The sequence below is a fragment of the Miniopterus schreibersii genome (assembly GCF_964146895.1).
Source record: "Miniopterus schreibersii genome assembly, chromosome: 10".
Taxonomy (NCBI): domain Eukaryota; kingdom Metazoa; phylum Chordata; class Mammalia; order Chiroptera; family Miniopteridae; genus Miniopterus; species Miniopterus schreibersii.
The window spans coordinates 75,431,275-75,458,649 of NC_138110.1; the positions used below are offsets into that span (position 1 = coordinate 75,431,275).

A 27,375-nucleotide genomic window follows, 5' to 3' on the forward strand; every position below is an offset into this window, starting at 1 on the left:
CGGGAACTTCAAGTGATACGCTTTTCTTTTTTCACTCCTTCTCCTATATACGGTATCCCTCGATTTTTCACTTTCTGAGGTTAGGTACGTACAAAACCAGGAGAAACCAGAAGGTATAAACAACGAAGCTTTGATTCGACTCTGAACTGAGATGGGTGAGAAAGCGGCGCCCGAACCCGCGGGAGGGCCTTCGGGGGGAGGGGGGCTGGGGAGGGAGCCACGCCGAAGGCTGCTCGACCTCGGGCTCCGGGGACCGCGCCGCCGCGCCCTCCTCACCCGCTCCGCGGCCGCACCCGCCTCGGCCGACCCGCTGCGCCGCGCAGACGCCGCCCCCGCCGGCTGAGGAGCCCGCGGGGCCCGCGCGAGCCTCCTTCCCGGCGCCCCCCGCGGCCCCGTGACGTCACTTCCCGTCGCTGGCGAGCACGTGGGAGGAAGTGCCAATGCCCGCGGCCGCGGCCCCAGCCTGTCTCTCGGGTTACGTCCGTCCACGGCGGGGCAGCTGCCTCCTGCGCGGCCGGCGCTATGGGAGTCCCGGCGTTCTTCCGCTGGCTCAGCCGCAAGTACCCGTCCATCATCGTCAACTGCGTGGAGGAGAAGGTGAGGGGCGCCCCGCGGCCGCCGCGCTGGAACCCAGCGCCCGGGCGCGCCTAGGCCGCGGCCTCGGGGCCCGCCGCCTGCCCGGGCAGCATCGTGAGGGGTCCGCGCCGCCTGGGCCCCGCGGGCAGGTGCAGTCACACCCGCGGCGGGGCGCCGGCCCTCGCCCGCGGGGTTCCCGGCGTGCGGCCGGGGCGGGGCGAGGGCCGAGCGGGGCCTGAACCCGTGAGAGAGCCGCTCCTCCGCCGCCCGCTATCCCCGGGACCGGAAGGCCCCGCCCGCGGCTTTGTTTCCTCCGGTCGGGCTTCGGGAGCGGCTCGGGGGCCATGGGGCCCCGCGGGGCTGGCTGGTCCGCCGAGGTGGCTAGTTGGCGACGCGCGCGCCGACCCGGCCTTTCGCCGCCTCGTGGAGCAGCCCCCGGCGGCCAGCCTTTTGCTGTTGCCTAGCCGGGCCCGAAAGGTGTTCTCCTGGTGTGAGGGACCGTTTGCTGCTGGTGGATCCCAGCATGAACGCGGCTCCTTCGTACGCCCAGGGCGAGGCAGGAGTGCCCCTTCCCCCGGCGGCCCCGACGGCTGGCCGGCGCGCTCGCTGACATTCTCCTCATTCCTGGCAGCCCTGGAACTAACGTCACTCTTTTGTTGTTAGTTTGTTCGCGTGCACGTAGACTTCTGTCCGTTCTTGAGTGTTGTGTGTGTCGTTCCCCGAGCTCTCGTCCGAGTTCGATTGTTCCCCCCCTAATTGGCGTTTCTGGGCTGGGGAAGGCCGGGGCCATAGCGCGCGCCCTGCCCCTTCGCTTCCGATATAAACGTGATATGCAGAGACCTCACCCACTCCGTTTGTTTAGGTGGGTGAGGTCTTGATTTTTGTTTCACTCCTACCCAAGGAGGAACCGGAAGCCTCGTATTGACGGCCTTCTCAGTACTCCTTGCGTTTTTTTTTCCAGAGAGAAACTCTTCAACTCAATGCCTGTTTCCTTTGTTTAAAAACTTCTATCAAACTTTATTAACTTAAATATCATCGCAGTTTTACTCTCCGTTGATAACCACTTTTAACTGTTCTGGTTCTGTCTCTGCATATCACGTTTATACCTAATTCATTGGTTTTGAGTGTATTTGTTGCCTTCTAGCCATGATAGAAGAGGTGTTGGTCACTTATGCAGCCCCTCTCCGCCCCGCCCCCCCCAAACCTCCTAATAATGGTAAATCACGTACATCTTTATTTCTTCTATTGGTAAACTCTATAACTTTAAGTGATACGCTTTTGTTTTTGTATTCCACCTCCTATATAAAGTATCCATTGGTTTTTCACTTTGGGAGGTTAGGTGTTACTTTCTCTAGCCCTATCGCCCTTACTCTCCATCCCAAGCCTGTCGGCTGTATTTCGGCCCTGTTGGCATCCAATATTGTCGGGGCTTTGGCTACACAGATTTGTTTTAAAAGATGAAAAATAAAGTAGTGTTGTTGATTATTGTCGTTGTGCAGATTCAGGTTATGTACTGTGGTTCTGTTTCTTTGCTTGAGCTACTTTTGTCTTTCTTCTTGGTGTTGCCTTTCTGTTTTGCTCTTTACGGGGGATCCCCCTCCAAACTACATTTTATCTCAAATCTTCTTTCTCCTTAAAGGCGTCTTGAGGTCTTTTTTTTCTGTTGCTGTCACCCTGGTTATTTAGGCTTGTGGGAAAGCTCCTGCTTAATGTTTAAGAAGATTTCTTTCCTCAGTTGGAGTTACTGTTTTCTGATCCTCATCTTTCTGGGCTTAAATTCTTCCTTGATTCTTATTCTCAGTTGAATCCTCAAGAAATGCTGGGTGGGGTGTGCGCTTTCTGAGTCCATTCTACCCTTGTGCACACGAATGATTGTTAGCTAGGCATAGAGTTCGAGCTTGAAAATAAGTTTCCCTCAAAACTTGGAAAGCATTTTTCTTGTAACTGTTGTCAGCCAGTATTGTTGGTGAGAAGCTGATGTTAATGTGCTTTACTTATTTAACCAAAACTTATGTAGTGTTTACCACTTACCGGGCACTGCTCTAGGCATTTTACTAATTAGTTAATTCCTGTAACAACAATATGACTACTACTCTAACAATACTAACGATAAAACTGAAACACAGAGGGGTTAAGTAATATACTCAAGCTCACTCATCTAGTACATGTCAGAGCCAGTGTCAAAACCAGGAAGAACATGCTTTTACTTTCTGTGTTCTGATCTCATTCTTTTGTAGTTGATCTATTTTTCTTTCTGAATTTTAAAAGATCTTTATCCTTCGTAATTTAAGTTTTCATGATTTTGTACTTAAGTATAGAGTTTTGATTGGTACTTGGCTGCCTCTTGAGTTCAGAGACTTGTGTTCTTCAGCTCTAGGGAGTACTCTTTATTATGCATGTATTTGTATCTCCTTTTTCTCTGCCCTCTCTGAACTCTGGATACTGGTCCTCCTGGATTGAGGAAAAGTTTCCTTTCTCTGTTCTCTCCTCCTTCAATTCCTCCCCTTCCCCTTTTGTAGCTTTATTGAGGTGTAATTGACCTACAGCAAACTGCACATATTTAAAGTACACAATTTAATACATTTGACATGTGGTATTCGTGAAACCATCACCATGATCAAGATAATGAACATCGCCTCTCAAACTTCCCTCCTGCCTCTTCCTGATTCCTCCCTGCCACCCATCCCTGCCACATTCTTTAGTAAACCAGTTTATTTCTGACTCTATAGATAAGTTTTCATTTTCTACAATTTTATATAAATGAAATGATACAACATCTACTCCTTTTTTTAAGCTGACTCACTTTAATTCAGGATAATTATTTTGAAATTAATCCATGTTGTTACATGTATTAATGGTTCATTTCTTTTTATTTTTGAATAGTATGCTATGTTGTACATAGATCACATTTTGTATATTGATTCACCAGATTGATGAACATTTGGATTGTTTTCCAGTTTTTGGCTATTTAAAAAAAACATCCTTTGAACATTGGTGTACAAGTCTTTGTGTGTACATGTGCTTTCATTTCTTTAGAGCAGCAATTTTCAACTGGTATGCCTCAAGAATTTTTAAAACATGTAGTACTTGACTATTTTAGTCAGGGGCACTGACCTCTTTCTCCTTAGATTGTCAAATTAAAAAAATGACAATAGCTGTCCAATGTGAATGAATCAAAATTATACCAGTTTTTTAGCAGATCAGCAAAATATTTCTTGATGTGCCGCAGAATTTTAGTAATTAGTTCATGTGTGCCATGAGATGAAAAAGGTTGAAAATCGATGCTTTAGAGAAAATACCTAACAGTTAAGTGGTTAAACTGTACAGTAGGTGTGTGGTTATTTAAAAAAGCTTGCCAGATTGTTCTCCACAGTGGCTGTACCGTTTTACATTGCCACCAGCAGTGCGTGAGGAATCTAGTTGCTCCACTTCTTTGCCAGTGCTTAGTGTGCTTATAGTCCCTTTAGTTTTAGCCATTCCGGTGTAGCGTTATTATGATTTTAAATAACATTTCCATCGTGACAAATGACGTTGAGCATTTTTCAGATGTTTATTTGCCTTCCGTGTATCTTGAGTGAGGTGTCTATTCAGATCTTTTGCCTATTTTTAAGTTGGTTTTTATTGAATTGTCAAATCTCTTACATACTGATATATCTTTTGCACATTTTTTCTCTCAATTTGTGATTTGCCTTTTTACTTCTTACACATGCAAAGCAGAGCAAAATTTTTAAAAATTTGTCTTTATTATTGAATGTATTACAGATGTCCCCCCCTTTTCCCCCTCTTGACCCCCTAAACCCCGCACCTGGCCCCCACCAGGCCTTCACCGAACTGTTATCTATGTCAGTGGGTTACACATATATGCATATAAGTTCTCTGGTGAATCTCTTCCCACACCCACTCCTGCCTTCTGTCTGAGATCCTTCAGTCAGTTCCATGCTTCTTTGTCTCTGGATCTATTTTATTCCTTAGTGACCTTGAACATTTTTTCATATGTGTCTTGGCCATCTGTGTGTCCTCTTTGAATAAATGTCTGTTTAGGTCCTTTGCCTATTTTTTTATTGGATTGTTTGTCTTTCTTTTGTTAAGTTCTATGAGTTCTTTATATATTTTGGAAGTTACCCCTTATTAGATGGGCAAATAATGTTTTCCCATACAGCCGGTCCAGTTTTCATTTTGTTGATGGTTTCTTTTGCCGTGCAGAAGCTGTTTATTTTGATGTAGTCCCATTTGTTTATTTTCTCCTTTGTTTCCCTTGCCCTAGGAGATGTATTGGCATATATATTGCTATGAAGGATGTCTGAGATTTTACTGCCTATAGTTTTTTTCTAGGATTTTTATGGTTTCATGATCTACACTTAAGTCTTTTATCCATTTTGAGTGTATTCTTCTGTATGGTGTAAGGTGGTGGTCTAGTTTCATTTTTTTGCATGTACCAGTCCAATTTTCCCAACACCATTTATCAAAGAGACTGTCTCTACTCCATTGTATGTTCTTGCCTCCTTTATCAAATATTAATTGAGTGTAACGGCTTGGGTCAATTTCTGGGTTCTCTGTTTTGTTCCATTGATCTGTATGCCTGTTCTTGTGGCAGTACTGGGCTGATTACAGTGGCTTTGTAGTATAACTTGATATCCAGTATTGTGATCCCTCCAACTTTGTTCTTTCTCAGGATTGCTGTGGCTATTCAAGGTCTTTTTGGGTTCCATATACATTTTTGGAGTATTTGTTCTAGATCTGTGAAATATGCCATTGGTATTTTAATAGCGATTGCATTGAATCTATAGATTGCTTTGGGTAGTATGGACAGTTTAAGGATATTAATTCTTTCAATCCATGAACATTGTATATTCTTTCACTTGTTTATATCTTCCTCTGTCTCTTTTTGCAGTGTCCTGTAGTTTTCTGAGTACAGTCTTTTACCTCCTTAGTTAGGTTTATTCCTAAGTATCTTTTCATTTATTTTTTGTTACAGTGGTAAATGGGATTGTTTTTTAGTTTCTCTTTTTGAGAGTTCATTATTGGTGCATAAAAATACCCTCGATTTCTGGGTGTTAATCTTGTATGCTGCAACATTGCCAAATTCATTTATTAAATCTAGTAGTGTTTTGGTAGAGTGTTTAGGGTTTTCTATGTACAATGTCATGTCATCTGCGAATAATGACAGTTTTGCTTCCTCCATTCCAATTTGAATGCCTTTTATGTTTTCTTGTATAACTGCTGTGGCTTGGACTTCTAGTACTATGTTGAATAAGAGTGGAGAAAGTAGATAACCCTGTTTTATTCCTGTTCTTAGTGGAAATGGTTTTAGTTTTTGCCCATTGAGTATGGTTTTGTCTGTAGGTTTGTCATATATGGCCTTTATTATGTTGATGTATAATGTTTCTGTTCCCACTTTGCTGAGAGTTTTTATCAAAAGTTGATGTTGTATTTTGTCAAATGCTTTTTCTGCATTTATTGATACGATCATGTGATTTTTGTCTTTCAATTTGTTTATGTGATGTAACACACTTATTGATTTGTGAAGATTGTACCAGCCTTGCATCACTAGAATAAATCCTACTTGGTCATGGTGTATGATCTTTGTAATATATTGCTTGATCTGATTTGCTAATCTTTTGTTGAGGATTTTAGCATCTATGTTCATCATTGATATTGGCCTATAATTTTCTTTCTTTGTAGTGTCCTTATCTGGTTTTGGAATTAGGCTAATGCTGGCCTCGTAAAAAGAGCTTGGAAGTGTTCCCTCTTGTTGAATTTTTTGTAATACTTTGAGGAGGATAGGTGTTAGTTCTCCTTTGAGTGTTTGGTAAAACTCTCCTGTAAAGCTGTCAGGACCAGGACTTTTGTTTGCTGGGAGTTTTTTTTATTACTGCTTTAATGTTACCTGTTGTTATCGGCCTATTCAGGTTTTCTGATTCTTCCTGATTCAGTTTTGGAAGATTGTATTTTTCTAGGAATTTGTCCTTTTCATCCAGGTTTTCCTACTTGTTGGCATATAGTTGTTCATAGTATTTTCTTACAGTCCTTTGTATCTGTGGTGTCTGTTGTTACTTCACCTGTTTCATTTCTGATTTTATTTGGTTCCTCTTTTTTTCTTAATATGTTTTTGAGTTTTAGAGAGAGAGGAAGGGAGAGGTATAGAGAGATAGAAACATCAATGAGAGAAACATGGATCGGCTGCCTCCTGCATGCTCCCCACTGGAGGTCAAGCCCGAAACCCAGGCATGTTCCCTGACTGGGAATTGAACGGGCAACCTCTTGGTTCATGGGTTGACACTCAACTACTGAGCCACACCGCCTGGGCTCCTCTTTGTTCTTGGTAAGTCTGGCTAAAGGTTCATCAATCTTGTTTATCTTTTCAAAGAACCAGTTCTTGGTGTTTTGTATTGTCTATTCTCTATGTCATTTATTTCCACTCTGATCCTTATTATTTCCTTTCTGTTTCCTCCGGGCATTTCTTGTTGTTCTCTTTCTAATTCGTTAAGTTGTAGGGTTAGATAGTTCGTTAGAAATTTTTCTTGCTTTTTGAGGTAGGCCTGTAGTGCTATGAACTTTCCTCTTAGGACTGCTTTAGCTGTGTCCCATAGATTTGGGTGGTTGTGTGTTCATTTTTATTTGTTTCCAGGAAATTTTTGATTTCTTCCTTGATATCATTGGTAGCCCATTCATTGTTTAATAGCATGCTATTTAGCCTCCCTTGGTTTGAATGTTTTCGAGTGTTTTTAATTGTACTTGATTTCTAGTTTCATGCCATTGTGATCCGAGAAGATGCTTGATGTGATTTCAGTCTTCTTGAACTTGTAGAGACTTGTTTTGTGTCCTAACATGTGGTCTATCTTTGAGAATGTCCCATGTGCACTTGAGAAGAGTGCCTGTTCCGCAGCTTTGGGGTGAAATATTCTGTAAATATCAATTAAATTTATCTGATCTAGTGTGTTATTTAGACTGTTCTCTTGTTGATTTTTTGTCTGGAAGATCTATCCAGTGAATTCAAAGGGGTGTTTAAGTCCCCTACTCTGACTGTATTGCTGTTGATCTCTCAGAGTCCTCCAGGCGGGTTTTTAATGTATTTAGTTGCTCCTATATTGGGTGCATATGTGTTTACTAGAGTTATGTCTAGTAAACACATATTGTTGGACTCATCTCGTTAGTATTTTTTAAAATATATCTTTATTGATTTCAGAGAAAGGAAGGGAGAAGGAGAGATAGAAACATCAATGATGAGAGAGTCATGGTTGATTGGCTGCCTCCTGCACGCCCCCGACTGGGGATCGAGCCCGCAACCCAGGCATGTGCCCTGACCAGGAATGGAACCATGATCTCCTGGATCCTAGGTCGATGTTCCACTGCTGAGCCATGCCCAGCTGGGCTCTTTAGTATTTTTTAGTGACCTCTGACATCGATGTTTATCCCTTGCTTTTCTCTGTGCTTACATTGCATATGTATTCATCCCTGAATAATACCTAATACTGTTTTGTCTATTTTAGGTTTTCTATACGTGGTATACTTTTTTTTCTCTTGCAACTTGCTTTTTTGGCTCAGCAGTATATTTGTGACTATCCTGCTCTATTTCTTTGACTCTCACTTGTGTCTGGCACTCCTGTATATGAACATACCACAGTTTATTAATATATTTAGTGGGCTCTTTTTTTGCTAATTAAGTTGATCTTTTCTTTTTATTTTTTAACAGCTTTATTGAGATAAAATGTATATATCATAAAGTCCACTGTGTAAAGTATAAAATTCAGTGGTTTTTTTAGTATATTTAGAAAGTTGAGCAACAATTGCCACTATTTAATTTTAGAGCATTTTCATCACTCCCAAAAGAAATGTTGTATCCATTTATAGTCACTACCATCTCCCTCAACCTTCTCCTGCCCTCATGTTGAAGCCAGTTTGTTTCTGTTTCTGGATTTGTCTTCTGGAACATATAAATGGGATCTTTTGTGGTCTTTTTTGGCTGTCTTTTACTTAGCAGGGTATTTTTAAGGTCCATCCAGGATGTACTATGTACATGATAAGCTTTTAAATAGTTGACTTTTTTTTTTTTCTTTCTATTACAAATGATGCTTTATATGTATGGGAGAACTGTTACTGTTTTTAAAGAACTCCTATTACTGTCAGTAAAAGTCAGATCTCATATCCTTACCATTTGCTGAAGCTCTGGAAGAAAAAGGCAAAGGTAATGTTCATAACAAATATATAACAGTGCCTCTAGCAGTAAATAAGGCACAGTACTTAACCTTGTGAAGAACCCACAGTGTGGTTGGATTAGAATGACAGATTAACTATAAAAACCACGGGCGTGCACATTGCATATGCATTCATCGCTGACTGCATCCCAATATTGAGTAAACGAGTGAGGGACTGCAGGAGGAGCAGCAGTTAGTTTTGGGGAGCGGTGTACAAAGTGTTATAAGGTGAGTGACATTTGATCTCAGTCCAGACCATGGAAAACTGCTGAGACTTTAGGAAGTGAATGTTGGCAGGGAGGAAGGAGAAGCAGTGTGCAAAGGCATTGAAGGGTGAAAGCGTTTTCCAGGAACTTAGATGAGAGCTGAGGTGGGCCTGATTGATGCTGTGGCAGGACAGGAGACTAGGACAGGTCCAGGCTCATTGGTGTGCACCTGCTATGGGAATCATTGGGATAACTAGGCAAGATTAAGATGGGAGAGTCTAGAGGTGGAGCAGTCCTGTTCTGATCTTTTATTGAGAGATGATACCCTGATGTTGGTAATGGTGGTGGGAATGACAGGAGATGGAAAGGCATTTTTCAGATTAAACGGGCAAGACTTACTGATAATGGATGGTGAGGGAAAGGACTTCTAAGGTGATTCCCCTGGTTTCTCACTTGACTGAGTTGAGAATTTGATAAGTATCCCCCAAGTAAATAAGATTAATTTGTTACGTTGGACGCTATTGCTTTCTACAGATGAAATCTCTGCTTCAGTTTGCTCTAAGAAGTAAAATAACTATTTGATAATCCAATTCAGAAATGAAACAGGTCTATACTGAGCCTAGGATGTGTTAATTTAGACTTGAACAATCAAACTACTGTTAATTATCACTTCCCCATAGCCAAAAGAATGCAGTGGTGTAAAGGTTCCTGTTGATGCCAGTAAACCTAATCCAAATGATGTGGAGTTTGATAATCTGTATTTGGATATGAATGGAATCATCCACCCCTGTACTCATCCTGAAGACAAGTACGTAACCCATTTTTGTCACTGATACCACAAGTTACAGAGGAGTACTATATTACATTACATTGTTTGCTTGTTATAGACCAGCACCAAAAAATGAAGATGAAATGATGGTTGCAATTTTTGAGTACATTGACAGACTTTTCAATATTGTAAGACCAAGGCGACTTCTCTACATGGCAATAGATGGAGTGGTGAGTACTAAAATGGTTAATTTAGAATTCTTCATTTTTGTTTTTGCTCTGTTCCCAATGTCTACAATGAAAGTCTCAGCTAAACAATGGAAAATGTTGACTTGTTAATTTGAGGACAGCCTCATCTTCAGTCCTTCAAACATTTTTGTGCCTGTTTTGTGCCAGGTACCGTGAGATGCTGGGAATATTGATGATTGCTTTTGCTTTAGAGGGCTAAAAGGACAGAGACATAAGTAAATGAGTGAGGCTATTTACTAATTAATTAATTAGTGGCCTCTATAGGCACTAAATAACACATGCAGGGTGTTGAGGGAAGATGGAGTCGTGCTACTCAGGAAGTTAGGAGATAGAGAGGAGGTGACTTCTCTCACATTTCTTGAAGGACAAAGAATAATTGGAGATTGGTGGGCAGTAGAGGGGAATGGATGGGACAGAAATGGGGAAGGAGGACCTTCCAGATTTCTCAGATGTGCTAGGTAAACACATCTCCATGCTTGTGACCACACTGACACACCTGGGCGACTGCAGGCGTTTTACATTGGAAAGGGAAGTAGAGCCATGGCTTGGGAGCACCTTACCTGCCACACTCAGGAGTTTGGATTTTATCCTATAGGCAGTGAGTAGCCATAAAAATTACTTAAGAGGGGAATAACTTACTGACCTATGGTGATACCAAGTAGTTAGGTTATAAATGACCAGCAAACTACGTGTCAGGGTTCAAGGAAAATTAAGGTAAGTCATCACTCTAAATTTATTTAGCCAGAAGCAAATAAATGTTCTTTCTTTTCTATTTGGTAGTCCTAGTGGCTAATGAAAATCCAGAAAGCTTTGGGTCCAAAGATAAGAACTTTTTTGTGAGGTTCTATTTACTCAGTGAAAAATCTTAGCTCCCTGATAACTTAAGTTGAAGTTAAAGTGGAGTAAAGAATAAAGGGAACAAGAACGTGTCTTATTTGGAGTATATTTCAATTTATGTTCAGCTAAATTTCTTGAAGAAAATTTTTAACTTTACTCTAGGTGCCCTTACTGCTAGATCAAGTATAAAACGTGCATCTTTGTATACATATGGACATGCACATATCTGCAATACGTTTTTTGTTAAAATATAAATGTAGATAATAGAACTTGGTACTTGAAAGATATTAGGTGGTCTCATTTTACAGAAAGGGGAATTATTTAAAGACAGTATAAAATCACTTATTTTAGATGTGGTCAGGATGCTTCAGAGTCTCTTCCAACCCCAGAACTCAGTTCAGTAATTTCAAAACCTTTACAGTTCAGCTCACGTCATTCAAGCTTACTTGGTGATTTAAATTGCATTTGTCAGAGTGATTTAAAAGCGACTTTGGTTAAAACCTTGCTCCCTTTTTAACTGCTGTACCTTATTGTAGAGACAGAGTAGTAATTATGAACCTCACTGAGGGAAATACAAAGTAGGAGTACCTGAGGTCTTACAGATCAAGAAGTAGTTTTCTTTTGCTTTTGTATTGCTTTTATGGGGCATTGTGAGTCCCATTTGGAGACCATCCTTCTTTTTAGGCTTGGACATGGGGAAGGTCTTCCTGATTCTGGTTCTGTAGAAACTGTCTTTGCCTGCTGGCTGGGCCTTTGAGTAAAATGAGCTTTCCTTGTTGGGAAACCATAACCCAGTGGAACTGATGTTAGGTTGTGGGCCCTGCAGTATTAAGTGCTATGGCTTCATAGAATGTCCATTTGAGCTCAGCTTTTAGGTTTTTGGTCCAAATTTAAGTTCTCAGGGTCTATTGTCTGTTATGAAAAGGTTATTAGATATATTACTTACCTTTCCCATCTTAGTGTACTATTTTTACAAGAACAACTGATTCAAAATAATGTCGATTTAGTTGTGAATATTTTGATTGGTAGTGAAATACATCTTTGAATGTGAAATACATCTTTGCAGGCACCACGTGCTAAAATGAATCAACAGCGTTCTAGGAGGTTCAGAGCATCAAAAGAAGGAATGGAAGCAGCAGTAGAGAAGCAGCGAGTCAGGGAAGAGATACTGGCAAAAGGTAAAGAATATGCTTTTTGAGGTTGAACTTTTTATAGTTTTAATTTAATTAGGATCCCAGAATATGCAAGGAAAATGTATGTTCATTGTTGGAGAAAAGTAGTTCATGGAACCTTTTACTCCTATTAATCAGCTTGTTCATTTCCACACTCTGTAATCAAAGGGGCACTTGGAAATAACAGAAGGGAATTCTGATAGGGAGAGCACATTGTCAATGCCATTCAGGGCGTGTGCAGCTTTCAGCTAACTTTTGCACATCTGTAAAATAAAAATACATTTAGAGTGCTTCTTTTTTCTGTGGGGGCTGTTAGAAAGCTACATTTCTGTAAACATTTTCCTCAGATCAGTCTCGTGGCTTGCTTATAGCTTCCCCTAAGAATTCAGAGGGAGGTCTCTCTATACGAGGAGGTCTGGGATAATGTGATCCATATTTAACAGGCTTTCACTGAGTCATACACACCGTCGGTATAGATTGATGTAGCAGGTGCTGAGGCAATGAGCTACCCAGGCTTTAACCATTTGGGGGGTGAGTACAATGGAGTGCTGTCATCTTTACAGTTCTCCAAAGTCTTGAAATTCCTGATGGGTGCATAGGTAGGAGTTGACTAAGTCTCAGAGAGGAGGAAGGTCAGGGGTCCTGATGCCCACTGCACTGATTTTCTCCCAAGACATCTGTGTGTGAGATGGGGTGTGATTGTAATAGGATGATTTGTTTGGTGTTTTCTTACATAAGGCAATATGCTAGACCAGGAAAGCCATACTTTATTGGCTGGAGATACTGCACTTGGCAGATGAAAATAAATACCATGGTGTAGTCAGCTCAGGACTGCAGTTATGATAAATGTTTACGTTATTTTAATTTGCTGGAAGTACACAAATACATAATTATTTAGTTGCAGCTTGTAATTAATACTCTAAAACTGTTTGTATTTATAACACATTGCTTTTTATTTTAAAGATGTCTTCTTTCTTGAAGATACTATGAAATATATTTGTGTCTTGAGAAGAAGCTAATCAGTGATATAGAGGAAAATAATATTTTTATAGCTGTCTAGTTGACAGTTTTATTTCTTATATAACGCCGCGATAAACTCAGCATTTTAATTTCGTTTTACTAAGGCACCTTTATCTTAAGAACTTATCAGAATTAAAACTCCAAACTCTGCGTGTTTGTGAGTGTGTGTGTGTGTGTGTGTGTGTGTGTGAGAGAGACAGTGCGCTGCTCAGAGGTCATCAGGAAGAACGTAAGCATTTTAATGTTTTTATATAACATCGTATCTTTTGTGTGCCGTGTATTTTTTGACAATCAGTTAAGCTTAATTTAAATTTGAGGGAGGAATCTTACTTTCTCCCAAAAGAGAATACAGTGTCCCCAGGTGCCGGTACTTCTCTTCCTCTTGTATTTGAACTTGTTTGGGCTTATGAGTAACTTACCTCACTTTTATGGGGAGAACAAACCTTGCCTCTTTCTCCATAGGTGGCTTTCTTCCCCCAGAAGAAATAAAAGAAAGATTTGATAGCAACTGTATTACACCAGTAAGTAGCCTCATACTTTGCTAGCTATTGCTAACTCTTAAGTGATCAGTTAATTTGTTTTCTTCTATCATTTTAGGGAACAGAATTCATGGACAATCTTGCTAAATGTCTTCGCTATTACATAGCTGATCGTTTAAATAATGACCCCGGGTGGAAAAACTTGACTGTAAGTTTCACATTTTGGTACTTCAGCAAGATTAGGGTGATCACTTGAGGCTGTACTTTATGACTGATGTTATTTGTCCTTTCCCCCCATCAAATGTTCGTTGACTGTCATAGGAGAGACGTTTCCAGGGATATTGGAAATGGGATGCTTTGCGTGGTCCAGTTTTAGACTGCTGAATTTTTTCTCAATGTAAACTTTGTCCTCTTATTATCACTGTGAAGCCATAAAATGGGACTTAAGTTCTTAAAAATATGTGTGTGTATACATGAAAGTAATTTTTAAATGGTAATTTCTTTTATTAGAATCAAATTACACCCTCGCCAGTGTGGCTCAGTTAGTTGAGAGCCAGCCTGTACACTGAAAGGTCGCTGATTCAATTCCTGGTCAGGGCACATTCCCAGGCTCTAGGTTCCATCCCCAGTCGGAGTGCCTGTGGGAGGCAACCAATCGATGTTTCTCTCTATCTCACTCTCCCTCCCTCCTTCCCTCTCCCTCTCTCTCCCTTCCTCTCTCTTTAAAAAAGCAATTAAAAAAAAAAATCAAATTACAGCAAGATTTAAGTTGTGGGCTCTGTCTTTAAATGATGGCTGTGTTCTTGTAAGTATTTAAGTAAAATATAAAGGAGCTTTTATGTAATTTTAGGTTTACAAGCTTTTTTTCCTATTAAATAGATATGGCAAATTGTATTTAATGGGTATCTTTTATTGATTACTCCCTGGGCTTATATGGTTCAGTGCTACATCTTCGGATAGTGGTGGGAGTAGTAAAAACTTACAAACATCAGATTTTCTAATGACTGAGTTTGACCCAAATGTTCCATTTTTGCTGTTCCATGTAGTAAGTTAATTAATGAAATAGTTTGGATGTTTGTCTTTCTCTCTTTTTCTCTCTCTCTCTTTCTCTCTCTCTCTCTCTCTCTCACACACACACACACCCCTTATTAAGAAACACTTCCAATTAATAACACTATCTTATTAGAGTCATTTCAATGTATTTTTAAGATATTCAGTTCTGTTCATTTTTGTGCTAAAAATTAGAGATGAACTGAAAGTGTTAAAAACTGTCTTTATAGGTTATTTTATCGGATGCTAGTGCTCCCGGCGAAGGAGAACATAAAATCATGGATTATATTAGAAGACAAAGAGGTAAAACTCATTTGTAAATATTTGATTATATGTTCTATTAGAAAGGAAGAAAGATAAGCCATTATATAGAAAATATTTAGTAAAATGTGATATTTCTGTGATATAAAATATATTTATATAAATATACATTTTCCCTTTTTTAGCCCAGCCTAACCATGACCCAAACACTCATCATTGCTTATGTGGAGCGGATGGTAAGTTTCTTTTTTGGGATTTGGTTCTCTTGGATTAAACCATAGCAGTTTGATGAGTTGGTGTGTAGTAGTGGATTATTCATGGGTGCCTGGAAATTCTAAAATGCCTTGTTTATTTTATGTTTGAGAGGGAACTAGTGTTGAGTTGTTACTTCTCTGTGATTAAGTTACCTATGTTTTAATTATATTTTACATTAAAACCTTTAATATCACTGCACATACCTTTAAAATGGAAAATTTTCCAAGTGTTGACCCCCCGAGTAGTAGTCTGAATTCTAGGCCCACGTGTCTTTGAGGACATCTTATTGGCTGAGGACTGCTAAGACATATCAGCCTTTTTGGCTTTGTGGTCTGTTTGTGTGCCCGTTGGACTTTGATTTGCGCTAGTGTCTAATTTTTTTGATAATGTCCTGTGCCTTTCATTATGGTGAGGATCTTCTTGAAGTACTCACTGTTTGGTCTTTTGTCCCTGGCAGCTGATCTCATCATGCTCGGCCTTGCTACGCATGAGCCCAACTTTACCATTATTAGAGAGGAATTCAAACCGAACAAGCCCAAACCATGTGGTCTTTGTAACCAGTTTGGGCATGAGGTGAAAGACTGCGAAGGCTTGCCAAGGGAAAAGAAGGGAAAGGTAAGGATTTCAGGTGGTAGTTGTCTCCGTTTTAAATTTGTATTTTTTTGTGATAAAATGTACATTTTAATGTAACAAAATGTTAACCATTTTGAGTGTACAATTCAATGGAAATAAATATATTTAGGTTGCTTCATTTTAAAAATGGATAGAGGAGACTATGGTTGATTAGATTTTTACCTAATGCTCTGTTACCCCTCACAGAGATGTATCAGTGGCAGATATCTTCCCCTATTCAGTAGTTGCCTTTTCGTTTTGTTGGTAGTTTCCTTTGCTGCGCAAACATTTTTTACCTTGATGCAGTCCCATTTGTTTATTTTTTTCTTTTGTTTCCCTTGCCCGAGGAGATATATCAGAAAAAATATTGCTTAGTGCAATGCCAGAGAGTTTAATCTATTTTTACATATGGTGTAAGAAGGCGGTCTAGTTTTAGTTTTTATTTTATGCATGTATATGTCCAATTTTACCAACACCACTTGTTGAGTAAACTGTGTTTTTCCCATGGTATATTCTCGCCTCATTTGTCATATTTTATTGACCATATACCCTTGGTTTTATTTCTGGGCCTTTTTATGCCAGTACTATGTTGTTTTGATTACAGTAGCCTTTTAGTATAGTTTGACATCAGGTAGCATGATACCTCCACCTTTGTTCTTTTCCAAGATTGTTGTGGCTATTTGTGTGTTTTTTGTGGTTCCATATTAAATTTTAGGATTATTTGCTCTAGTTCTGTGAAAAATGCCATTTGTGTTTTGATAGGGATTGTGTTGAATCTATAGATTGCTTTGCGTAGTATGGACATTTTAACAATGCTAATTCTTCCTATCCATGAGCACAGGATATGCTTCCATTTATGTTTTCTTCAATCTCTCTTCAATGTCATATAATTTTCTGAGTATAGGTCTTTTACCTCTGGTTAATTTTATTTGGTATTTAATTTTTTTTGATGCAATTGTAGATGGGATTGTTTTCTTAATTTCTGTTCCTGATAGTTCATTATTGGTGTATAGAAATGCATTCAATTTCTGCATATTAATTTTGTATTCTTCTACTTTATTGAATTTACCAGTTCTTAGTAATTTTTTGGTGGAATCTTTAGGATTCTCTCTATATAATACGTCATCTGCAAATAATGACAGTTTTACTTCTTTTCAGTTTGGATGCCTTTTTTTTTCTTGTTTGAAGGCTGTGGCTAGCACTTCCAATACCTATGTTGAATAAAAGTGATGAAAGTGGAACTTGATCTATGGAAAATGGTTTTAGTTTTTTCCTATTGAGTGTGATGTTAGCTTTAAGTCTGTCAGATGTGGCCTTTCTTATGTTGAGGTATATTCCCACTATTCACACTTTGCTGAGAGTCTTTATCATAAATGGATGCTGGATTTTGTCAAATGTTTTTTCTCTATTTATCTGATCATATGATTTTAAAACTTTTAAGTGAACAGACATTTAAAAGCATTCACACTTCTTTTTTTTTTAATGTATCTTTATTGATTTCAGAGAGAGGAAAGGGGAGAGAGAGAGAGAGAGAGACAGACATCAATGATGAGAGAGTCATTGATCAGCTGCCTCCTGCATGCCCCCGACTGGGGATCGAGCCCGCAACCCAGATATGTGCCCTGATCGGGAATCGAACCCCGATCGCCTGGATCCCAGGTCAACACTCAACCGCTGAGCCACGCCTGGCCGGGCCATTCACACTTTTTATTTCCACTTTTCTAACATATCTACGTGAGACTTAGTTATTATAGGTAATAATGCCTATCGCACATGATTTATTTGTAGGAGTTACTTGTTTCAGTGGTTATTCTTCTTAAAAGGAACTATAAGTCAAATATATTAAACTTTTTGTTTTAAATATTAAAGTTACTCCTAGTTCCTACATATTCTGGGTTATTTGATTATATCCAGTCCCCTTTAAAGGGGTTTCTATCTGTTTTAAGATTATGGAACCTTTTTAAAAGACGTGCTGAGTGAAGAAAGGCAGGTAGAAAATACACTATGTTCACAGAGAAATATCTAAAGGAATTTGCATCAAAATGTTAATATTGGTTGGGTGTGGGTCAGGGATTGGCAAACTACAGCATGTCCCCTTTCAAAAAACTCACTTCTTGTTCCTTGGTGTGTTACTGGGATTTATGAGTACTATTTATTTTTAAAATTGTTTAGTGAGTGCTTTTTTTATTTAAAAATTATAGTATTAAAATGGATCTTGCTTTAGAAAAAGCCGTATTTATTTGATTGAGTTTAGAGTAGACTTGTTCAATCTTTACTCCCTTTCTTGTAGCACGATGAACTTGCAGATAGCCTTCCCTGTGCAGAGGGAGAGTTTATCTTCCTTCGTCTCAATGTTCTTCGCGAGGTACGTAGTCATAATTCTTGGAGTTGGCACTCTAAAACAGGATGCCTTTCAGTAGCTTTAATGGCCGTCTTCCTTTTTGGTTGTAGTATTTGGAAAGAGAGCTCACCATGGCCAGTCTGCCATTTACATTTGATATTGAGAGGAGCATTGATGACTGGGTCTTCATGTGCTTCTTTGTGGGAAATGACTTCCTTCCTCACCTACCATCATTAGAGATTAGGTATGTGTGTTTCTGTGGGTTTCAGACTATTGCTTTAGTCTCCTGCCTTTATGGTGCACACTGGTCCTAATGCATAATATTTGTTTCCTGGTGGCAGGGAAGGTGCCATTGACCGTTTGGTTAACATATACAAAAATGTGGTACACAAAACTGGGGTAAGTTCACTTTTGAATAATTTCGAAACAAAAGTGTTTGCTTTTATACGAAGGTCATTTCACATGTATTTTGTCACTTACAGGGTTACCTTACAGAAAGTGGTTATGTCAATCTGCAGAGAGTACAGATGATCATGTTAGCAGTTGGTGAAGTTGAGGATAGCATTTTTAAAAAGAGGAAGGATGATGAGGTAAAGTGCTCCTATTGCAGTGGCCACACTGCCCCTGTCTCCTGGGCCCTGCTGGCCCGCGACCTTGCTGTGACCTCTGAGTGTGCTGTCACATCCTTATAGTGTGCCGGACATTGGTGCGACCATGAGTGCCAGTGCTTTCGTTATGTCATAAAGGTGGTGCTGCTTGCTTTGCAGAACGACATATTGTACACTGCGAGTTGCATTGTAATTTTTTTCTTTCTTCATAATCTTAGTTAAGAATACATCCAAACACCTGCCTGATCAGTAGGATGTGAAATGAAGGTTCCAAGGCTACAGGAATGCTGGGATTGAGCTAGTAGCTGCTCATGTTTGTAGAAAATACTGATGCTCTGAAAGACAGGTTAAGAGCTAGGTACTTTGTACCCTGGTGGTAGAATGTAGGGGCTGTGTTTTGGACTGCATCAGCCAAGGCAGAGGGTTGCAGCTTTGAGTAAGAAATTTAAACTTAAAAGAAGGAAATAAAATAAAGCTCTTAGAAATTGATTACATCTGATAGGGTGAGGGCCTAGGAGAGAAGTCCAGGTTTTTGACTTGGACAGGTAGTAGTTTGCTGGTTCCATTTACTGAGATAGCAAGTACTGAGGGTAGAGCAGGTTAGGGTGGTGACAAGGTAGAAATAGAATTTCATTTTCGAGATACTGAGTTTGAGGGATGCCCCAAGCACTCAGGACACCTGAATGGAGAAAAGCCTGGGAAGCAATTTGATAGATATGTGTAAAGCTCGGAGCAGAAGTTTTTCGAAAGGAGATTTGAGAACCATTAGCAACGAGGAGGTACTTCAAGTCTTGAGTATGAACTTGAAATCCCTGGGAGCTTGTTTGGCGTGAAAGTGCCTCCAACAGAAACCTCGAGAGGCTTGGACATAGAAGGAGAAAGAGGAGCCAGTTCTAGAGAGAGGAGGAAACACCTGGAGGGAGGAGAAGCCAGTAGTGGAGGTGTCAGAGTGATGTGGATAGGCCCCTGGTCTGCAGCCCTGAGGCGTGAGTGCGGGAGAGGGGCAGCAGCCTGGAGCCTGAGTGGGTAGAGGGCGATTGGGGCGAGTGGCAAGAGAGGCAAGCAGTGGGTAAAATGAGCAGATAGTAGTAGCTTCTTAGAGAGTGAAGGAAATCCTTTTGGAAACTGACTTCATAAGAAGTCATGGCTGTTTTGAGTAAATAGCAACATAATATTGCTTTATGATCTCCTAACAGATAAAACATGCCATTGTATCTGACAAGATTTCATATTCAACTTTGTATACTATAGCTACCATCTCTTATTTTAGAACTTGGTTGGGGGTGGGGCGCATAAAGAGTGAGTGAGCTGTAAGCATTCCTTCCAAAGCTTTTGGTACTTGGTAATCTTCTGTGAAGGCAAGAATTTTTCACATATAAAATTTAAATAACAGAACTAACTTTGTCTGGGAAAAATGTCTACCAGACTAGCCATTCAACAATTATAGTGGCTTCACTTGACCTGCTGCCATTCATGCTTTAAGAAAAAACTGTTCGTACTGTGTACTACTTGGTGTAAAAGCTTCATGTTAGAACAGTCCTTTTATGTGGCTTTAGCAGTATTTATACTATTAAATATTGGTGATATTTGGCATTAGGGCAGGTTGTATGAGATTTGATAGATACCAGAGTGCTTCAGATTTAGGTAATGAAGGTTTTCAGACAGGCTGGCAAAGAGGACATTTTAAAACTTTGTATCTTTTTTGGGGTCCTCAACATCATGTGATGTCCATCAGCATAGTTGGGTATGGGGAGTAGGATTTATGAGTTCTGAGAAATTCAGTATAAAAGTATACGATGGTATATATTTTCTTGGAAAGTGTGTCCGTTTTTGACAGCTTTCCAAAGGAGTCTGTGGCTCCCAGATGGGCCTATTCTGCTTATGTGTGACTACACCCTTAGAAGTAGGTATTTAACTGACTGGCAAAATAGAAGAGGAATGCATCAGTTTTTGTTAATTAAATTGAGCAGTTAGGTCAGAAATGTGATGCTTTTTATTTTGTGATCTTTGAGGTTTGCCTTCTATCTTGCAAATATCTTTTATTTATTCCGCAAATACTTATTAAGTGTTACCAGGTGCCAGATAGTATTCTGAGTGTTACTGATAGAACTAAACAAAGCAGAAAACCACAAAAATTCCTAACCCTGCAGAGCTGATATTCTTCTTAGGGAGATGGATGACAAACACAAAAACTTAAGTAATTTTGTAATGTGTTAGTGATAAGTGCCACAAAGAAAACTAAAGCAGGCGAGGAAATAGCTGGGAAAGTGGTGATAGGTAGTTTGCAATTCTAGAAGAGGTGGCTAGAGAGGGCCGAGCCCACAGATGACTTGGAATAAAGCTCTGAAGGATATGAGAGAGTAAGCATGCAGATGTTTGCAGGAAGAGCAGAACGTTTCAGAGATAGGGACTAGCCAGTGGGAAGGCTTGGGCAGGAGCACACCCAGATTGTTCGCAGAACAGCAAGGAGCCAGTGTGGCAGGAGCAGAGGAAGCAAAGGAACTGTAGTAGGAGTAGAGGTCAGAAAGATAATGGAGGGTCAGATCTGGTAGGACCCTGTAGGTCATTATAAGGACTTTAGCTTTCATTCTGGAGGGTTTGGGATATAAAAGTGACAAGATCTAACACATATTATAAAAGGGTCACTAGTTATATTGAGACTTGCTATATGGAGGCAAAGATAGAAGCAGTAAGCCCAGTCCAGGGGAGCTAGTATAGTTGTAGTAGAGATGACAAGAGGTAGTTGGATTCTGCATGTTTTGAGGCTAGAACCAGTGAGATTGGCTAGTGGGTGAAACACTAGGTGTGAGAGAAAGGAAGCTGTCAAGAATGAGTTCAACACATTTTGTCTGAGCAATTGAAAACTGGTGTGAGCAGCTGATGAGGAAGCGTGGGAGGTGCAGATGTGGGGGTGGGCTTCCATTTTGGAGATCTTGAGTGAGTGGAGAGAGATCCTGGTTGGACAGCCATAAGTATATACGTGGTATTTAAAGCCATGAGACTGGATGATTACTGCCATGAGAGTAGAGAAGTGGCGAGGTCTAAGTATTGGCCTCAGGAACACCAGCATTAGGAGGTTGGGGAGTTGAGGAGCGAGGGTAGCAGCAGGAGTGAAAGAGGAGAGCGGGTGGGCACAGTGTCCTGGAAGTCAAGTGAATGGCATGACTCAAGTAGGAAAGTCACGGTCAGATAAGGACAGAAAACTGAGTAATGGATTTCAGTCTCTAAGTCATCGGTGACTTAGATAAGAGGTTTCATTGAAGATGAGGGTAAAAGCTTGATTAAATAAATTGGTTTTCATATCTCAGGAGGTTTTGAGAAGTCATTCACCATGTATTCAACATTTAGCCCCTCTCCTGGTAGAAAGCACAGATTTCAAGTTTTGTTAACACATTGCAGTTCACAGTACTTGGAAGGGATAGCAGGAAAGCTAGTAGGATGGCAGTCAGTACAGTACCAGCTGGCCCCTGTTTTAGGCCTCAACTGCAGCTATGGCCACCTTAGCTGTCATTTCAGTGCCCTGTGATAGTCACAGAATCTTGGGCATGAGAGGTCAAGGAGGTCTTTGGATGGTCCGAACAGTTAGTGGGGAAGAAAGATCAACCCCAGATCCTATGCAGTTGAAACCACGGCTACATTTTGAAAACTTGACAGTGCAGACTGGCCCCTTCCCTGTGAGTTAAATTGGCCCAGAATAAGAAGCAGTGTGAACGTCTGAATTTCCTTCCTTTCATTAGATTGGCTTTTTAGAATGGGGGCTGGGGGCAGTGTTTGCATAGAGACCCCATCTCTCTTCACCCACTTGTGTCATACATGCTACAGAGTCAGGAACTGTCAAGCCCTGTTTAGGTAACAGAGGCTCGTTATTAAATTGTTTTCTCAATATTTTTAAGTTGACATCTTGATTATTAACTGAATTCAGCTACAGCTTAGGAATTCTTTGTTTTCTTACTTATTTGTGGCTTCCCTATTGGCAGACTATTTACGCCAGGGTAGAACCAATGGTCTGTCATGAGTCTTTCATTCTTTCCTGAATTGGTATCAAAAACTATCTGAAAAAAACTAGCAGGAACAATTAAATTGTATCTAAATTCAATATAGAATGCTCTCTACCCATCTAAAGTTCTGATAAGCAGCACTCTAAACATATAGTCCATTATCTGGTTTAATTATGTACCTAGGTTTCTGGGGTCTCCTTTAAAACTTTAATTGTCTCTCAAATCATTCCTGGTAATAATGTTTAACTCTTACATTTTTGTGTAATTATTTGACAGAATATGTGGATTTTATACTTTTAGGACAGTTTTAGAAGACGACAGAAAGAAAAAAGAAAGAGAATGAAGGTGAGTTTTAATTAATTTCATAAGATTGGCAATAGCATAACTTATAATTTGGGAGGAAGACATTCGTTGCAGTAGCTTTATTCCTTACCCAGTAGGAGCTGGTTAGGGACGGTGTTCACTCAGCTGTCTTCTTACTTGGAGAAAGAGCGCTGGGTTGTAAAGAAGTCCTTTTCAAGGCCTAGTGTCTGAAGGGATACACTTGGTGGGCAGGAGAGAGTGATTGGCATTTTATACTAACCAGGTATTGCTTTTGTAATAAAAACAGTTAACCCTACACTCTGTCTACATCTTTGTCAGGTTAGTATTCCCAGAACGTGACACTCAAAACTGTTGTTTCACTGCTCAGAAATCACCGGTGACTCCTTAGTTTTCGCAGAATACAGTTTTGTCTTCGCCTGGCATGCAGAGCGCACTATGATCTGGTCATATTCTAGCTGCCCAGCTTTTCCCCTCTGCCTTCTAAATATACCACATATACCATGTCCTTCCAGACTCAGAGAATTGCCTTCATTTGGTGGTACCCCCAAGTGGAGTTTTGACTCCAAGGCTCCCTCACATCCTACCTTTGTTACAAAGTCTCCGTTGCTTCTGCTCATAGTCTAGGTTGAGTGGTTCTTTCCTTTAACTCTGATGCTTTTTGCTGTGGTATTTGTTAGTCACTTGACCTCTTTAGTTCCCATTTTTCTTGTCTTCCTGACTAGATTTTAAACTCATGGAGTTTAGGGACTGCCTTTTATTATTGTATTTTATTGGAATTAAGCAATTTTAGGAACCTGGAAGGGAGAAAAGTAGAGTTCATTATTATTGTAGGTAGGTTTAAAGTCACTTAGATTGGGAGGGGCATATTTATTTTTCTACTTTATGTATAATTATTTTCCTTCAGTCAATATCTGTTTTAAAAATCTTTTATCAGTCAGCCATGACTGACACCTATTACAGCTTTAATCATAGTTCTAATTAATTGGAAAGGGTTAGATTCTAGCAAGGTGAAGAGTAAATAAAAGTTGTATTTCTTAGTATAAATCAAACTCTTGACTTATTTTTTTGTCTTATTACTTATTTGCCTTTAATTGTGTCTTAAATGTGTTTTGAAATTGTAAGTACACATAATAGAATAGCCTAATGAGACTTGAATAGATTCTCTTTATATATCAAAACAGTGAGTTACATGTACTTTTAGAGCAGAGTTATTAAATATTACAGACTATTATTTATAGGGTAAGTTATAGTCAAATCAAAGTGTCAACAACCTTTAATGTTAACAGAAATCCATTTCATTTTTTAAGTGCTTAGAGGGGGGACTCTATTTGGCTGTCCTCTTTTTTTCCTGTCATCTATGTTGTGATTTAATTTTAATTTCTACATTTATTTTCATTTATGTTAGAGAGATCAACCAGCTTTCACTCCTGGTGGAATATTAACCCCGCATGCCTTGGGTTCAAGAAACTCGCCAGGTTCTCAGGTTGCCAGTAATCCGAGACAGGCAGCCTATGAAATGAGGGTGCAGAATAACTCGGTAAGTGACTTGTTCTTAGGTGGCATTAAAAAGCGGTGGCTATCAGATGTCCCTTGCAGTTGTGTGCGAATTTCATCACTCAGCCTGGAGTTGTTTTGTAGTTTTTTCCAATTTCTTTTACCTTGAGATATTTTTAATTCTGTTAAATTCATTTTTATCAATATGAAAATATCTAAATGATGCGAAAGAAAGAAAATGTATGTAAGTGGCTACAGTGATTCTGTGATGCAAATGGGCCTAAGGTCCTGAGTGGTGATGGTGATAGAAGCATGATATGGACATGCGTATATCTTATAGCTGCAGCAAGAGAGGAGGGTGGGTTTTGCTGCCTATTTCCCCTTTCCTTCCAGGGATGAGTCATGGTCATTTTGCAGAATAGTATTCCTCAGTTTGTCAAATACAGGTTCTCTTGACTATCTAAACTCTCACTCTCCAGCTCAGCCTCCTGTAGCAGTGGCCACAGACCATGAACCTCAGAGCGCATGGCAGGGCAGCAGCAGGGATGAGGGAACAGACCATCAGCCAACATTCACAGACAGCAGATAATCAGTTATGGCTTATTTTGGGCTAGTAGGCATGAGAGAGAGTGTTATAGAGGGAGGCAAGATAATATGTAAGGTTTTGTATCTTATGTAAAACCATTACTGTGATATAGCCAAAGAAAAGGCGTATGTTTGGATGTTTAAATTTCATTATTCTGATAGGTATTGTATTGATGCTCAAATCCCTTATTACAGGGCAATCCTATGTGCAGAATTTTTACCGTATCAGGAGACTGATTGGATTTATATTGCCATAAATTCAGACCTGCGATTTTTGAGAACTGAGACTTTGTACCTCTTAAGAGAAGCGGCTGAGGTTTCTGTTGTTTTTTGTTGTTTGATTTTTATTTTCTTGTCTTATTCCTCACACCATTAACAGGGTGGGATATGGAGGGTCAGTGAAAGGGATGGCAATGAGATGTGAGTAGAACAGAAAAAACTGATGTCCATTGTTTAAGATTATAGTGACTACAGTCCCCTCAGAGTGGAACTGAGAGTGACAGGTATTCTCAAACACTACGTTGATGATAGACCACTTTTCTCTTAATCTCAGGGAGACAAGTAGGTTTAAACTTTGCCAGCTGTGATGCTTTGGAACGGATTCCAATATTATATTCAGACTCCACAGGACTAGACCCACTGTTGATGAATGCCTGCCATGGGAAGAGGAGTGGAGAGTTTGGTGATTAGGATGCTTATTTGAGCCTGTCTTAATTCCTTTTGACACAGTTATTTCTATTGGAGTTGTCCCATGGAGGGATTTTCATCTCAAATGTTCCAAATTTAAGGAAATCGTGAAGTGAAATTATGAAATTCATTGAAAGTTATGAAGTTCACTTAAAGGGAGCCTTTACGATTATATTTTATTTTTTCTAAATGTTTAGGCATCTTAGCCTCCAGTAGCTGACTGGTGTCTACTGATGGTCTGCATTGTTACTGTTCCATTAGATAGCTTTGTTCCCTCATAAACATGGTTTATTTATTTAATATAAATATGTTTTAAAATGTTGCATTCTGAGGTGTGGTTTCATTATATCTGTGGCCAGTCTCAGTTTAATGAGTTTGATTGCAAAAATAGCTTTTTCAAAAGAAATCTGAAGTGGTAAGAATCTGGTATGTTCAGGAAAGAATACTTTCATTGGTAGAGAAGGAGCAGAAAGGAGAGCAGCAGAGATTTAGTATTGAAGAGCAAATGCCTTTTTTTTCTTGATGGTACATTATTTTTGTCATCTAAAGATAGAGTTTATATATTGTTGGTCACTTTGGGAAAGTTTGCTTTTTACAACTTCTCTGTACTTACACGGTTGATAGAAACATCACTTTCATAATTTGATACAAATGGATTAGTGTTGGGTTAAAAAAATGAGTAACTTCCCTAATGGTAAGTGCCTTGTGCCGGTAGGCGGTGTGTTACTGGTCTTTCACTTGTATTGTTTTATTTACTGCTTGCAATACCTCTAAAGAGATAGAACATTACCATCCCCGTTTGAAGCAGAGGCTGACAGAGGTTAAATAAAGTGCTCAGGGCCACGCAGTCAGTAAATACTGGATTGGGTGTTTTACTCTCAGCTCTATCCAACTAGAAATACCTCATTTTCCAAGCATATCAGTTCCTTCCTGGATTTATTTTTATTGGTGTATTTTTTTTTTTTTTTTTACAGTATTGGTCATATAGTATCATGATAAAATTGGTATTACACATTTTAAAAAGGAAAGTGTCATAAGCTCTATGAAATATAATTTTATTTTGTGGTAACTTTTCTTGGCCTATGGGGTGAACCACTTTTATATTAAGGTTTTACTTATAGTATTAAAAGAGCTTCCTCAGACCTGGCAGGGTAGCTCCTTTAATTGGAGTGTCGCCTGCATACACCAAGGTTGCAGGTTCGATTCCCAGTCAGAGCACATACAAGAATCAACCAGTGAATGCATAAGTAAGTGGAACAGCAAATGGATGTTTCTCTCTCTCTTCCCCCTCTCCTCCTCTCTCCCTCTCTCTCACTCTGTCTTTCTTCCTCTCTCTAAAATCAATAAATTAAAAAAAAAAAAAAAAGACTCCTCAGTTCTCAACTTCAAAATAATTCCGATAACTTGAAATATCTAATATACTGGGAATAACAGAATAACACCTTTGCCATAAAAACCTTTTCTGCCACTTAAGTTTTTGGTCATTTACACAAAACTAAAGTTGCAGAAGATTATAATATTTAAATTAAATACTAAAATACTTTGGGGTGCTACTATGTATTGAGTTAGGTAAAGAGGGAAGGTAATACTGATAATACTTTAAAATAATACTTTAAAGTAGTATCTAACTCTGAAATAATAAAATCTTCATTTTCTAA

At 39.6% G+C, this 27,375-nt stretch overlaps 1 protein-coding gene across 1 annotated transcript in view; it reads left to right on the top strand.

Annotated features, from left to right (window-relative positions):
- The first annotated feature begins 419 nt into the window (after nt 1-419).
- The window catches only part of XRN2 (5'-3' exoribonuclease 2), a 64,682-nt gene continuing 37,726 nt past the window's right edge, over nt 420-27,375 (top strand). Inside the window, exons 1-15 of the mRNA XM_081150094.1 lie at nt 420-597; nt 9,658-9,785; nt 9,865-9,976; nt 11,898-12,009; nt 13,486-13,544; nt 13,621-13,710; nt 14,783-14,855; nt 14,999-15,049; nt 15,526-15,683; nt 17,971-18,045; nt 18,132-18,265; nt 18,363-18,420; nt 18,504-18,611; nt 22,928-22,972; nt 24,357-24,488. Of these exons, the coding sequence (XP_081006220.1) occupies nt 523-597; nt 9,658-9,785; nt 9,865-9,976; nt 11,898-12,009; nt 13,486-13,544; nt 13,621-13,710; nt 14,783-14,855; nt 14,999-15,049; nt 15,526-15,683; nt 17,971-18,045; nt 18,132-18,265; nt 18,363-18,420; nt 18,504-18,611; nt 22,928-22,972; nt 24,357-24,488 (1,410 nt within the window). The 5' untranslated portion in view covers nt 420-522. The remainder of the gene's footprint in view (nt 598-9,657; nt 9,786-9,864; nt 9,977-11,897; nt 12,010-13,485; nt 13,545-13,620; nt 13,711-14,782; nt 14,856-14,998; nt 15,050-15,525; nt 15,684-17,970; nt 18,046-18,131; nt 18,266-18,362; nt 18,421-18,503; nt 18,612-22,927; nt 22,973-24,356; nt 24,489-27,375) is intronic.